Raw genomic sequence first — 14,842 nt, 5'->3', positions numbered from 1 at the left:
GAGGTTATTTCAGGTGTTTTTGAAGATGGAGCTTTGAATCTTTGAACACTTCAAGGGTTTAATAGTCTGTCAACATGACCCTAGCTTGGTTTACCCCCATCACATTTTGGGGTCACAGCGGGGTCATGTTCGCAAAAACTTTACGTTGAAAGTTTCTCCGTTAGTATAGGAGCAAAATTAAGCCTCCAAATTGTAGGGGAAGGGCCCCTAATATGGACCACTTTTTGTTTCATGCTGATAAGTTTGTTTTCTTGCAAAAGAAGTTTCATTTTGTGTTTGGTAGACCTTCTCTCTTTGGTTAACCGTCAGGCCTAATTAGAGTGAAATAGCTTTGATAGACATTCAGCAAAAATTACATACAGAAAAAATCACAAAAGGTCCATATTAGGAGCCTGGGCGCCTAATATGGACCAGTGAAGCGGCCTTCACGAATCACTGTAAATAGCCTCCTATATTTCAAAATAACATAAAACAACTTAGTGTACAAGTCAGCCTAATTAAAATATGCTCTAGATTTATCTGTTTCGGGTTGATGAGAGCATTATGTGAAGCACACCAGGAAACTAAAGAAGCTTATCAAAAACAGAGTGAAAATAAGTGAAATTATCAACTTCCACGAAAAGAAGACTTTTTGTTATATTTTTGTTAAATCTGGAGGGCTAGTTATGCTGATGGGGTCTATGTCGACCAAAAGAGTGGGATTCCCTGTAGGTGGAGTTCCTGGAGGGGGATTCCCTGTATACAGGGAATCCCACAGGGTGGAGTTTTTCAATAAAACTTGCTAACCATACTCGAATTTCTAAGAACTATAAAAAAAAGATTAAAAAACATCAAATTCTACCGATGTCGCCAAGCATCACGTGACTTTCAGCGATATCAGCGACACGCTACAGGAACTAAATCCTGTGGTATTCCCCGTATACAGGGAATCCCCCTCCAGGAACTCCACCTACAGGGAATCCCACTCTTTTGGTCGACATAGACCCCATCAGCGCTAGTTATAGGTTATTTCCAGCAAGCTTCTTAATGAATTAATAAAAATAGCCTTTAGCTTTTATTTTCTTCGATTTGTTGAAGGTGGTCCATATTACGGGACTCGCACATACTTTGAGATTTTGCTATTATTTTTTGTTTGCAGTAGAAACTCGGAGTCAACACTGCTAAAATGCAACAAATGCGGTCTTAGCTGTCATAAAAAGCAATTTTTGTGTGATAAAAGCTTTGGCTGTGGACAGAAACTAGTCCGTTTTAGACGGCAAATTTAGAGTGAATGCTGCCAAAAATGAAAAAAAGAGAAAAAGCCCAACGGTTTTGAGATTTGTGATTCTGCAACTGTTTTGACATGTGCAAGTTATCCAGAGAGGGTGAATACAGCGAATAAAACTTTTTTGAGCGCTCTAGCGCCGTTAGTTTGTCAGAACAGGAGGTGGTCCATATTAGGAGCCGGTCCATATTAGGAGCCCTTCCCCTACACCATACACCAGTTAACAGTTTCGGCACTTACATGGTACAAAGAAGGAAAACTCACGTGATACCCAAAGCGATTCTGTTTGGACGAGAAATTTCGACGAGCAACCGCTGCATCGTCTGCTCAACGTGATGGAAGCAATTGAACAGGACGATGTGTTTTCCTCCACGTTATAACAAAAACCTCACGTTATATCCAAATTAGCGATGGTGTCAACATGCTGTGTTATTGGTTGCAGTAACCGACTTAAAAAAAATGGTGGTCGGAAGATTGCAAAATTCATTACGTGCCTCGACGGTCGTTAGTGTGTGGTTGCGAACCACAAGTTCAGGTGGACATTTGTTATCGCCTGTGTGTGGTGTTTTGACAAACTTTTAGTACGACTGATGTGAGCCAAATTTATTGGGGAAAGTTCAATGAATGCAAAAAGGTATGGGTTGTGGTGAAATACACAGCGTTTATCTGTTTGCGAGTTGCCTGGAACACGGTTTTTGACTCACATGCGAAGCAAAAGTGAGTCTATGTACTCACCCGAGTCGTCCGTCCGTCCGTCCCCCCCGTCCGTCCGTCCGTCCGTCCGTCCGGCCGTCCGGAAAACTTTAACGTTGGATATTTCTTGGACACTATATTCAGTCTATCAGTACCAAATTTGGCAAGATGGTGTATGATGACAAGGCCCCAAAAAACATACATAGCATCTTGACCTTGCTTCAAGGTCAAGGTCGCAGGGGCCATAAATGTTGTCTAAAAAACAGCTATTTTTCCCATTTTTCCCATTTTCTCTGAAGTTTTTGAGATTCAATACCTCACCTATATATGATATATAGGGCAAAGTAAGCCCCATCTTTTGATACCAGTTTGGTTTACCTTGCTTCAAGGTCAAGGTCACAGGAGCTCTTCAAAGTTGGATTGTATACATATTTTGAAGTGACCTTGACCCTGAACTATGGAAGATAACTGTTTCAAACTTAAAAATTATGTGGGGCACATGTTATGCTTTCATCATGAGACACATTTGGTCACATAAGGTCAAGGTCACTTTGACCCTTATGAAATGTGACCAAAATAAGGTAGTGAACCACTAAAAGTGACCATATCTCATGGTAGAAAGAGCCAATAAGCACTATTGTACTTCCTATGTCTTGAATTAACAGCTTTGTGTTGCATGACCTTGGATGACCTTGGGTCAAGGTCACATGTATTTTGGTAGGAAAAATGTGTAAAGCAGTTCTTAGTGTATGATGTCATTGCTAGGTTTAGCTGAAGGTCAAGGTCATGTAAAGGTCAAGGTCAAGCATGTGAGTCGTATGGGCTTTGCCCTTCTTGTTTAATAACATCTCTCGATCTTCACATATTTTGTCATGTGAATAAGAACAGAACAAGTTCGTCAAACATATTTCTTATTTTATCTGCATTTAATGAGTTTACAACGTCCTTCTTGTTAATTGATTATTCATAAAGACTACTTGTAGTGAAGAAAATGTTTCCCCCTTTCAACGGGTGGAGTGGTGCGTCGGAGTAGTGTCCCTTGCGTAGAAACGTGGGCGAATAACACGATCTGCGCATGCGGTGAAATCAACCGGAAAAGGAAAAAGACATAAACATGCCGAAAAACGATATGCGCATCACCCGGAAAAAGAAATGGGTCGAATCTGCTCGCGATAAAAGAAGTGCGCATGTGCGAGAACTAAAATGGCCGCGGAACTGTTAACTGGTGTATTGTAGGTGTTGATAATCAGCAGACAGGAAAATGTCCACTGAGCTACAAAGGATATAAGTCTTAACCCACCCCCCCCCCCCCTCCCTATTAAGCTGTGACGTCATTGTTTTGATTTGGTGACAGTCTTGGCTAGTAGACTATTGGTGATGACATCATATTATGACGCCATAGTGCCAGAAATGAGATCACACAAGTGTCTGGGTATAAAAAAAATTTCTGGGCTAGGCAAGACTCAATTTGGTCAAAATATTTAGCAATGTCTAATGATTATGATTCTGGTAAAAAAAATAAAAGAATATATTCTTTTCAAAATTTGGTGGATGTTGATGAGTATGTCAAGCTAGTGATGGTAGTGGGGAGGAGGTTGTGGGTTGTGCCAGTTTAAATATGTGAAGTATTTTTGGGGTTGAATAAGTAAATGGATTGAAACAGGTCACATAAGAGTTCTCTTTATTTTATGAAGCTGAAACAGCTTTTTTGTTTTTGGAAGGGGGGGATGGGGGTCATAGGTAGTGAGGGCGTCCTCTAAGGTTAAGGTGGTTCAGGGAGGGGCAGGGGTATGGTTTTGATTTTCCGATTTGAAGCGTTGAGCCTGATATTGATTGGACGACGTCGACTTCTAGAAGTCTGCTTCACGCTTCTGATCGTACGAAAATGTGGGAGTTGAATTCCGGTAAATAATTTTCGCGAAGTCACCGTCGGGCTCAATTAAGCAGGGCCTTTGAGTTTGAGGATAAAACCACAACAACATAAAAACAACAGTAAACAAACATGTAAGCTTATAATCGTATATAAAGCAGTTTATTCTTTTGCAGTATTTCAAAACAATTATTAATGAAATCTGATGAATTGGATTGACAACGTTTAAAGCAGTTGTTTTGTTGTTTTAGTCCAGGACTTGACCGCGGTTGGCTGTTCTCGCTCGACCAGTCTTATCTGCAAGAATCCATTCATTTGTGAACAAAACAAATGCAGTAAGTATGCATTATACTTTATCTTCAACGTTTGGTTTGTGTTACCTCTGTACGAGTAGTTTACATTTTGCACACTCGTTTGTGTGATGAGAGTGAATTATGCCCTTGGCATGAATAGAGGCAGTGTAAATTGGGTCTGGTTATTTTTACTCAGCGTTTTGTTGTGTAATGCTGTGTGAGGGCTTTGGATTTACATGGCAGGGACGTTGTGTAACGTTGGTGTGATATTTCGTGATCTTGAAGATTGTAGCATGTACTGGTAGCGGGGTCATGTTCGTGGAAACTTTACGTTGATATTTACTCAGTTATTTTGGAAGCAAAAGCCTCCAAATTTTACACAATTGTTGGTGTTGATAATCAGCAGACATGACCAAAATTGCTTTTCTTGTTATAATGAGGCATGATTGAAAAGAATTTTAAAACAGATGCCACACTGCATTTGACTAATATTTCTTTGTTTGTCTCCTCAGAGCATCGGTTAGGAGCTGGGTGCAGTAACACGATAACAAATTTATGTGCAAATGGATCTTTTTGCGACGACTCTTTATGCAGTAAGCGTTTTCTTTTTGCTGTTTGGTCCGGCATTCGATATCCGTTGCTTTTGAATTTATTGAGATGGTATTGATTGCAAGAAGTGAAATAAATCAAGACTTCTGGCCCAAGTCCATTTGTTCCTGACTGACCTGAGTAATCATGAGAGTTTTGGCAATGACTATTGATAGGTCGTCTGAGTTGATGTAAACGAAACTAATTGACGGAGAGTTTTTGTGTGCATATTATTGAAACTCCTATGGAACTTCACACTCTTCTAGAGTTTTATTAGCTTTATACCCGACCCATGTCTGGTTGACCCTTGTTTATTTGAAGGATATATTTTGACAAGGTTTTTTGAGTGACTTTATTGAAGGTGGATAAATCCTTCTCCAGTAAAGAGACGTTGTGGTTCGGTTTATTGACATACAATTTTTGTTTGTTCACTCAGGATTACCTTTAGGGGCGTCTTGTAAAGAAACGCCAGATAGCTGTGTTAAACATGCAGAGTGTGACGCAAGTCAAGGCCACCTTTGCAGTGAGTATATTTAGTTGTTGTCCAAGTGGCATGTTAGCATGTCATGTTTAGATTGATTATCACAATATCTTGTGTATTTAGTGAGTAAAAATTAATTTGTTTTTCGAATATTTTTACAAAAAACGCAAGGTGTAAACAAAGCGTTGTTGCTAACTTCAATGCAAGTGTCCCCCATTCAAAACAAACCACTTTCAGCTTAAGTTGATAGTTGTGGAAAGGAGTAAGATGTTAATCTGGTACATGTGTGGTTTTCAGCGAGAAATATACAAGTAAACGAACATACGAACCGACTTACTGTAGATCTATCATCACTCAAGCATATTCGCCCACTTTCATCCCATCCCACTTGCCTCTTTGTCAATAAAGGGACTGACAAGCTAAACAATTATGTTCATTGATGTGTCCTGGGTTGATATGTGAAATATCACCATTCAAAACGGTCTGTATTGTGCACAATTCAAAAAGAAATGAAGCAGTCAAAACTGTGTGGTAGTGCAACGTCTGGATTTGAATAAAATCGCCTCCGCACGTTGGAAACCACACATCATTAACACACCCAAACCAACAATCACTTGGCAGTATGGCGGCGCACGCTATATAAAGACTTGAATGTACGAGGTGGATATGGCTATGACATGATTTCCACGCCATGCGCCCTTTTAAAATGGAGTGAGTCTTCAATCGAGGTAAGCATTTGATTGTCAGAGAATTTCCAAGCAAGCACGTTTACCAAAAAATAATAGTAGAACTCGAATTGGGTTTGGATAAGTTCCTTTCTTGGAAGGGACCTTATCCAAACCACATTTGACACCCCCCCCCCCAATCCTTCCCGTCATTTCTGCTGTGTTATCGTTAAATGCCATTAAATGGATTTCGGTGAGGGGTGGTACGGGTGGATTATAATGCGGATTATTGGGATAGTAATAGGGTTTCAAGAGGGTTTGTGTGCACTTTTTATTCACAAAATAATCAATAAATCGAAAGCAATATTGTGAGAGCGGTGGTTTAGAGCCACTTTAGAGATACATTTCTTACCCTTTAAAAATAGTCATGCATACATGTACAGGCTTTTAAGACGCTCGCTTTTTTGTACGCACGCACACACAGACGTACACACACTCCAACACACACACATACATACCACGTCTTACACAAATAATGTATTACATAGGATAAGACCAATACGAGACACGCCACATATATGTAATCTGCCTATATATATTTCTTGCAAAAGGAGTGGATGTTCTGATGAATTTAGTTTGCGGCTGACATGTCTTGTCAATCTGTGAAAATAATTCAGCGAAAGACGTCCCACTCTGCAACATATGCTCTTCAATTTTGGTAGATGTCCAAGTAGAAAGATGTACAGTGGAAGGGACCATTATCTTTAAATTTCAGGCAACGAGGGTCTGTTTGGCGATTTCTGCGAGAGTTTGACAGGAAGTCGTCTGTTTCTAATATTCCAGAAATGTCCAGTGGTGGACCGTGCGCGAATACCGGACAGTGCGCAAACGTTGCTTCCGGTTACGTTTGCGACAGCTTGAAGCGGTGCAGTAAGTACTACGCTTAAGCACGTGCCACAAATGTTAATTTATATGTTAGTATTTGTTTATATTTGCAAAGGTTCTTCAGCAGGTGTAAAGTCCGGTTCTTTCTGATAAAATAGTTCTGATATGAAAAGTTAACACTTTTTTTTATCAAACAAAATGCATAATTCATATCTGTGCCTCTTAATAAATCAAATGGCTGTTTAAGCGGTGTATCTATTTAACTTATGTTTGACACCCCTGAGCAACCAGAATAGTCTGTTGGTGAGACACTGTAAAAAACCAAAAGAATCATGTACTCGCCAAGACAAGAACAGCACAAAGATAAAATGTTCACATATGGGCACGAATAAAAATTGAAACCAAAAAGGAAAAGCAAACACCTTTGTTGCCTCTCTCTCTCACTTACCCCATCTTCTAACGTCAAAAGTTACCGGTGTTTTTTTCGAAGTCGCCATGTTTACACCAACTCAACGAGTTAAAATGAAGACAGAGAGCTTTATGACAATACCAACAACCATGCAACACAAATATCCCCCCTCATACTAAGGGGGGATAATCAATAAAAACACAAGGCTTATGATCACTCATCAGTCAAGTTCATTTTTACTAGACTGATAAAAAGATATATAGGTAAAAGTTTGGCATGATATGGGCACGGATTGGCGGAAGATAAGCATGGTTAGGGGGGTAACTGCTTTATCATGAAATTCAACACCTCCTTAGGGAGGGGGGGGGTAACTGCTAAATCATGAAATTGAATCCCTCCAAAAGCTGGCCCATGTTAGCTGGCAACAACGTGTCTGAGCTCCCGCTGCAAACCTTCATTTACCCCTGAGTCAGCATGGTCGGGGTGTGAAACCATTACCATGTGCTTACTTTACGGCACCCATGCTGCTGTTTTGCGGGGCTTTGCTACCAGCCCCAGGCTTCAGATCTTCTGGAGGGAGCAGGATCCAGAACCGGCCACGGGGTAGACAACCCCCCGTGGTTACGCTGGCCACATCCCGTGGTTCGCTTGGGCTCACTTTGTGGACGCTGCCTAAGTCAGGTAAAATTCACCAAAATACAACAGAATGCAGTGTCCCCCTTTACCATGCTTATCTCCCGCCACACACAGCTATGCAATAGATGTTCCGCCAATCCTTATTCTAGGGCGTTTTAGTTTAAAATAATTTTAGCAATTTAATCTCCGAAGTTTGATTTAAAGAGTTTGTTTCTCCTTTGGTTGTGGTGGACACAATCCGGGAGGAGGCAGAGTCAATCCTCCAGATGTTAAGATGGTAGACATTTCTGCCATTCTCGTTTTGAATTCGGCACTTTGCCCTTTGATTCAGCCTTAAATGGCGATGTCGTTGGCACCCAAGTGCAGGACCAGGTTGCTCGGTGGTGTTCCTCTGAGCGGCTTGGCAAGGACCTGGGAAAACCCTAGACCTGGCTATTCCGCGAGCCGCAACGGCAGGAGTAGGTCCTGTCGCGTCCTGTCCAGGTGCTGCCGCAGCCTGACGACAAGATTGGACCTCGAGATCATGATTCCTGGAACTCACATGAGAGAGTGGATTTAAAACATCTTTTAACACGCCTGAAATATGCACTTAACTACCTCGCTACTGCTGAATGTGTATACTGTCCGCCTTGGGGGTGAAAACCGTCCCATGGCGAGGCACACACCCAGCCATCAAGATAACTCTCTAGCATTATAGCCGGATTAAGATTAATGTTTATTCAGCCGAATTTAGATTAATTTTGCAGCCTGCAAAACCACAAACATGAGCCTGACAAGTTGCGGCTGTGTGCAGCACTACCTGCTCAGCCCTCCTGCCATGTTGTAATCCAATCTGCAAAAAACATGAGACTGAAACATAATTGTGCAAGGTGACAGCTCTACCTGTTCAGCCCTGCTACCGCTGTAAACCAATCTGCAAAAGCAAACATGAGACTGCCTATAATTGTGCCAACGGGACAGCACTTTCTGTTCGGCCCTGCTACCATGTTGTAAACCAATCTGCAAAATCAATCAGACATGAGACTGACACATAATTGTACCAAAGTGACAGCACCATCTGTTCATCCCTGCTACCATGATGTGAACCAATCTGAAAAAAAACCCAAAAAAAAACAACCTGGGACTGACACCTAATTGTACCAATGTGGCAGCACTATCTGTTCGGCCCTGCTGCCATGTTGTAAACCAGTCTGCAAAAACAATTGGACATGAGACTGACACCTAATTGTGCCAATGTGACAGCACCATCTGTTCAGCCCTGATACCATGTTGTAAACCAATCTGCAAAACAATCAGACATGAGACGGACACATAATTGTACCAATGTGACAGCACCATCTGTTCGGCCCTGATACCATGTTGTAAACCAATCTGCAAAACAATCAGACATGAGACTGACACATAATTGTGCCAATGTGACAGCACCATCTGTTCAGCCCTGCTACCCTGTGGTAAACCAATCTGCAAAACAATCAGCGTGAGACGTGACAAGACTACTATTACTGCCTATTAGTTCGCATTACATACTGCGGCGTTGTTAACCTATCTTGCGTAGTTTTACATACCATCAAAAATGCAGCAATCAATCTAAATATATAAACATACCCCTATTTGCAGAGGTGTAAACCAATCCGCAACACTATTCACACAACATAAATAAACAACGGAGGTGAAAACCAATTCGCAACACTATTAACACGACATAAATAAACAACGGAGGTGTAAACCAATCCGCAACACTATTAACATGACATAACTAGACTACGGAGATGTAAACCAATCCGCGTAACTAAATTTTACAACCGCAATGCTTCTGTATGTGCGTCCCTTCCAAAAGTAGGACACAGGTATGGAACCGTTTGAGAATTAAGCGCGTGCTTAAGCTTTCCTCAAACGGACCATTTGCAGTGGTTGTCTTGCTTGTCATAAAATCATTTATGGCTAAAGCCGAAATGTGTTTAATAGATAACAACTCACAAAGAAGTTGTCAATGCCAGGATAATTCATTCGCTCAGTTGGCGAGCACACAATCACAGAACACGTACACAAACAAACACGCCAAACAAGCCAAAATAATGCTAGCGGGTCTGCAAGCAGAGCAGCATCCACTTATATATTCATGATGGGAGTTGTTTTTCAAATTCCCACCCGCTTTCTTGGTCCCCCCACTCTACTCCGAGGGCAGTTCTTCAATTGTGAAAGCAAAAGGTAAGGCGGGGGCTGCTGACCACACCTGGCTCATATAGGTCTGCGTGACTAATGAGGGGCGCGTGCTGTGTGTACTGGGTACTTACAAACTTTGACACTCACATGTCGTTAAGGATCCTTGGTTTTTAGGTCGGTCGGCTGAAAAAGGAGGGTGTCGCCATTCAGAGGATATAGTTACAGTGTAAAAGGCATCCGTGCCCAGAAAATCGAAGTTTTGAGCGGGTGAACGTAGCACAGTTTAGCTGCATTTAAATGTTATAGACGAAGAGGCTTGAATCGAAAATGTTAAAAGTAAATTTTCATTTGATAAATATACTTACTCAACTCACATATATAGCAATAAACTTCCGTTTGTTGATTAGACATTAAAACAGTACTGAACCTAATAACAGGGAAGGTAACCCACCAAACAAAAACAAATGCCCAAGGGCATAGTCTGTGGATAGTTACCTCCCCTACCGGTACCTCAGCCAATCACAGGCTTGTACCGATGACCTTCATTCTTCCTTGAAACACATAACCCTTATAAACATAAAAGTTTGCGGGGACGGCTGAGAGGGTATTTGGTATGTGAGTTGAGTAAGTATATTTATTAAATGAAAATTTACTTTTAAATTTTCGATTAAATTACATATTCTTACGGCAACTCACATATATAGCAGATTGCTTATTAAGGAGGTGGGATACTTCCGTCGCGATATAACCTTCGTGGTTGAAAACGACGTTAAACACCAAATAAAGAAAGAAAGGTGGAATACTCACTCAAAGAACGAGCCAGTATTTGACCAGCAGCCACCATGGCTGGAAGGGCTCGGCTGTCGTCCAGACGGACTGCCGCAATGTCCCTCAGGTAAAAATTTAAAAAGACGTCTTCAGACGCCCAGTAGGCTGCACGCAGGACTTCTGAGATCCTGCCAGAGCGCAGGACCGCCATAGAAGCCGCCCAGGCGCGCGCCTCGTGAGTCCTTGCCGAAGCTAAGGGAAGGGCTGACCGCCCCCCCCCCCTTTCTCTCTCCCACCACTGGTACGCTTGTGTGATCAGTGTGGAAGACCAACGAGCCAACGTCAAACGAGCAATATCTTTACTTCTCGTGGTGTTAACAGAAATGAAAAGTAATTTTTGTTCCGGAGCTCTAATGCGAGCTGTGCGCGCAAGATAAGCGCGGAGAACTCGAACCGGACAATTGGCAAAATCGGGGTCTCCGGGGTCCAAGATTTGACTCAGTGACATAATATGTATAATCGGAGACGGCTGATCAGGTTTCTGATTCTTTGCTAAGAAACTCGGCGCGAACCGTAGAGAGACGGAATCATCCTGTTTGAACGAAATATCTCTAGATAACCCGGAGAGCGCATGCACTTCACTACCGCGTCTGCCAGACGCCAGTAGTGTTAACATAACTGCCTTACGTGTCAAGTTCGGCAAGCTGGCCTCTGACAGAGGCTCAAAGATTGGTGATCTCAAAAACTCTAAAACCAACAAGAGATCCCAAGATGGAATAACTGTTTAAGACTTAATTGCACCCAGCGTGGCACCCTTAATCACACTAGAAATGACCCCGCCGAGGGAGATCGTGTGACCAAGTTGCTTCAACGTCGCTGAAATAGCAGATCGCCTGACCTTCAGAGAAGAAGGGGAATAGCCCTGTGCAGAGAGCCATGAAAGATGGTTTGCCACGTGCATCGATCTTGGCGCAACGGGGTTCACCCTGTTGGACTCGCACCATTTGACCCATGCCAACCCGTGTGAAGCATACACCGAAGATGTGGACTTCCTGTGTGCTTTCTGAACCAGGCTCAGTGTTGCATCAGACGCACCAGAGCGCTTCAAAGACTCCCGGACAGTAGCCACCCGTGAAGGGAGAGCCACTGAGGGTTGGCGTGAGGAACGCCTGTCCTTGGTTGCAGAAGTTCGCCGTGAACGAGATTGAGCGGAATGGGCGGACCGCTGGCTAACTGCAAGAGGTCCGGGAACCAATGTTGGGATGGCCACAGAGGGGCCACTAGAATCAGCGAGGGCCTCTCTAACTCCACTTTTCTCAGCACCTTGCTGATCAGAGGGATCGGAGGAAATGCGTACGCGTTGAGTCCTATCCAGGACACTGACAATGCATCCACTTTCCAGGCCTCTGGGTCTGGGAAGGGCGACACAAATATCGGCAGTCTCCTCGAGAAGTGAGTAGCGAAGAGATCGATGAGAGGCTTCTCTGTCTGCGCCCAAAGGCGCAGAAGAGCGTGATGAGCGATCGTCCATTCTGAATGGAGAACTTTCTTTGCCCTGCTTAGAGAATCTGCTAGAACATTCAACCTCCCTGGCAGATAAATCGCTGAAATGCTGATGTTGTGTTCCAAACACCAAATCAGGATTTGACATGTTCTGTTCGACAGCGAGGGGGACCGAGATCCGCCCTGCTTGTTGATATATGCCGCCACAGTAGTGTTGTCGGTATGTATCAGAACCTGTTTGCCGCTGAGAAGGGGCAGAAAGGTCGAGAGACCAAGGAAAACCGCCTCCAGCTCCAGCAGGTTGATATGCCAGAGAGCTTGGTCCGGGGACCACTGACCTGAGGCCGTGTGACTGGACAGATGCATCCCCCGAGGGAAGCGTCCGAGAAGAGAGATACTTCTGGGGGCGGTGGAACAATCAGTACACCCTGAGTCAGCCAGGGTGTTTGCAGCCACTGCTGAGTGGTGGACCGAAACCAATCCGAGATCGGAACAGACACCTGCCAGCCCTGAATCGCTGGGTCCCATGACTCTTTCAGTGCGGCTTGGAATGGGCGTTTGTGAATGCGTCCCAACGGGATGAGCGTGGCCATAGATTCCATTTGCCCCAAGACTGAAGCCAAGACTCTGACAGGGGCGGACCGTCTGTCGATCAGAGAGAGCGGGAGCTCCTGCAGCTTGTTTATCCTCCGCAGAGAGGGGCGTACAGTCCATTCCTGGGTGTCGAAGAACATCCCGAGATAAAGGAAAGTTTGCGAGGGGACCAGTTCTGACTTTGCGTGATTGATCGAAAATCCCAGCTGATCCGCCTGGCGGAGAACAAGCTGAGTATGAAGAAGACAAACATCCCGAGACTGGTTTAGAATTAACCAGTTGTCGAGATAGGTCCATAACCTGACACCCTGTCCTCTGATTATCCCGCAAAACTGACGAATGATCATGGTGAATATCCACGGGGCCAAGGAGAGACCGAACGGCAGGGCCCTGAACTGAAACACCTTGTCCCCCCAAACAAACCGTCGCCACTTCTGGTCTGCTTGGTGGATTAAAATATGGAAATACGCGTCTGTGAGATCTATGGAAGTCACCCAGTCTGAAGGACGTAGGGACTCCCTGACAGACATTGGCGTTTCCATAGAGAACCGAATTTTCCTCAAGTACAAATTGGGAGGAGAGAGGTTTAAGACCGGACGCCACCCCCCGACGCCTTTGGGACTACAAAGAGTCTCCCGTAGAACCCCGGAGAAGTGGAGTCTCGAACCTCTACGATCGCTTCCTTCTTTAAGAGAAGAAGCACTTCTGCTTGAATAGCAGCCTTGGCCTCTGGTCTTGCCGGAAATTGGAAACCAGCCGGTTTCCGAGTCAAAGATGCTTTGTCCCCTGGCCAGGGGAGCCGAAACCCCGACTGAATCACCCCCGCAATCCATTGGTTGTTCGTCCGTGACAACCATTCTGGAAAGGCACTGGAGAGGCCGCCCGCCATCGAAAGGATGGGAGCCGCAGGGATGATCAAGTCGGGGGCGTCTCATTGGGGGTTAGGCTTGTTGCCGGACCCCTTCTTGCCAAAGGAAGGCTTTGACTTGGGGTATGGGCGAGACTTGCCACCGCCCCGAGACCCCTGTCCAGGTTTCGAGTTCTGCTTGCCCCTGTTCGATGCAGCAAACGTAAGTGCGGAACCACCGCCACGTTTTGAATGCTGTTTGAACGCCATCTCAGACAACTGGACAAAATGCAAGTCCTTCGTCTGTTGGTTTTGCTTGCGCAGAGCCTCCAAAGACTCTTGCCCCAAAAGCCTAAAGGGCACCCTCCATGAACGGTGAAACTCGAAGGGAATCGACAAACGATTTGTCCTTAAGTCTCGAATCCGACAGCAACGACGGTTTGAGCGTACAGCCTGGCCGACAAGGCCATTTGTTCGGAAGACACCTTAGCGAGTGCAGCGAAAAGACAAGCAACGTCCTTCTTATCCGCATAGTCTCTGAATGTGAAGGGCTCAAAAGAGGAGGTCACCGACCGAGAAAGAGACCGAATCAGGGTCTCAGAGAGCGAAGACAGCTCTAAAGACTGTCGACCACACTCCTCGACCATCAAAATATGCTTCTCAGTGCACGCAGACGGTCTTTCTTTAGAATAACCATCTTGCCGTAGACCGGCCAAGTCCGGAGTCACCGGAAGGGTAGTCTTTGGCAGAGCAAACGAATCAAGCAGATTTTGAGGTTTCTGCGGCAAACAAACTTTGCGCAAAGACATGCCAGATGCGTTGAGAGCCCTGCCCGGAGTAGCTAACCAAGGTTGAGCTGAGACTGGGGCAGGACCATATGCAGTGAGGAAAGGCAGCGAGGAAGCAGCCTCTGTGCCAAAGACCCTTGCCATCTCGAAGGAGATTGAAGGCGATTCTCGAAAACGAAATCGTGAAGATCGCTCGGCGTGAAATCAGCAAAAGCTGAAGAGGGAGGAGCATTGGAAGCAGATACCTCTGACACCCCTTCCTCGAAATACCGGGATGTGACTTCAGCGGCTAAGTACAGAAGATCTGTCAACCTAGTCGGAATGCGGAAACCAGACTCATCGTCCTCCCCGGGATTAGAGTCTGCCATGTCATCATCAGAAACTTGATCTGCCGA

The 14,842-nt window shown here is 44.5% G+C and overlaps 1 protein-coding gene across 1 annotated transcript in view; it reads left to right on the top strand.

The window, feature by feature from the left end:
* LOC138977778 (uncharacterized) overlaps window positions 1-14,842 on the top strand; it is a 141,754-nt gene that overhangs the window by 87,244 nt on the left and 39,668 nt on the right. The window contains exons 12-15 of the mRNA XM_070350383.1: window positions 4,079-4,162; window positions 4,633-4,713; window positions 5,145-5,231; window positions 6,698-6,784. Of these exons, the coding sequence (XP_070206484.1) occupies window positions 4,079-4,162; window positions 4,633-4,713; window positions 5,145-5,231; window positions 6,698-6,784 (339 nt within the window). The remainder of the gene's footprint in view (window positions 1-4,078; window positions 4,163-4,632; window positions 4,714-5,144; window positions 5,232-6,697; window positions 6,785-14,842) is intronic.

Source organism: Littorina saxatilis, linkage group LG10 (genome assembly GCF_037325665.1).
Source record: "Littorina saxatilis isolate snail1 linkage group LG10, US_GU_Lsax_2.0, whole genome shotgun sequence".
NCBI classification, from domain to species: domain Eukaryota; kingdom Metazoa; phylum Mollusca; class Gastropoda; order Littorinimorpha; family Littorinidae; genus Littorina; species Littorina saxatilis.
This window is presented reverse-complemented; position numbering and strand designations above follow the sequence as displayed.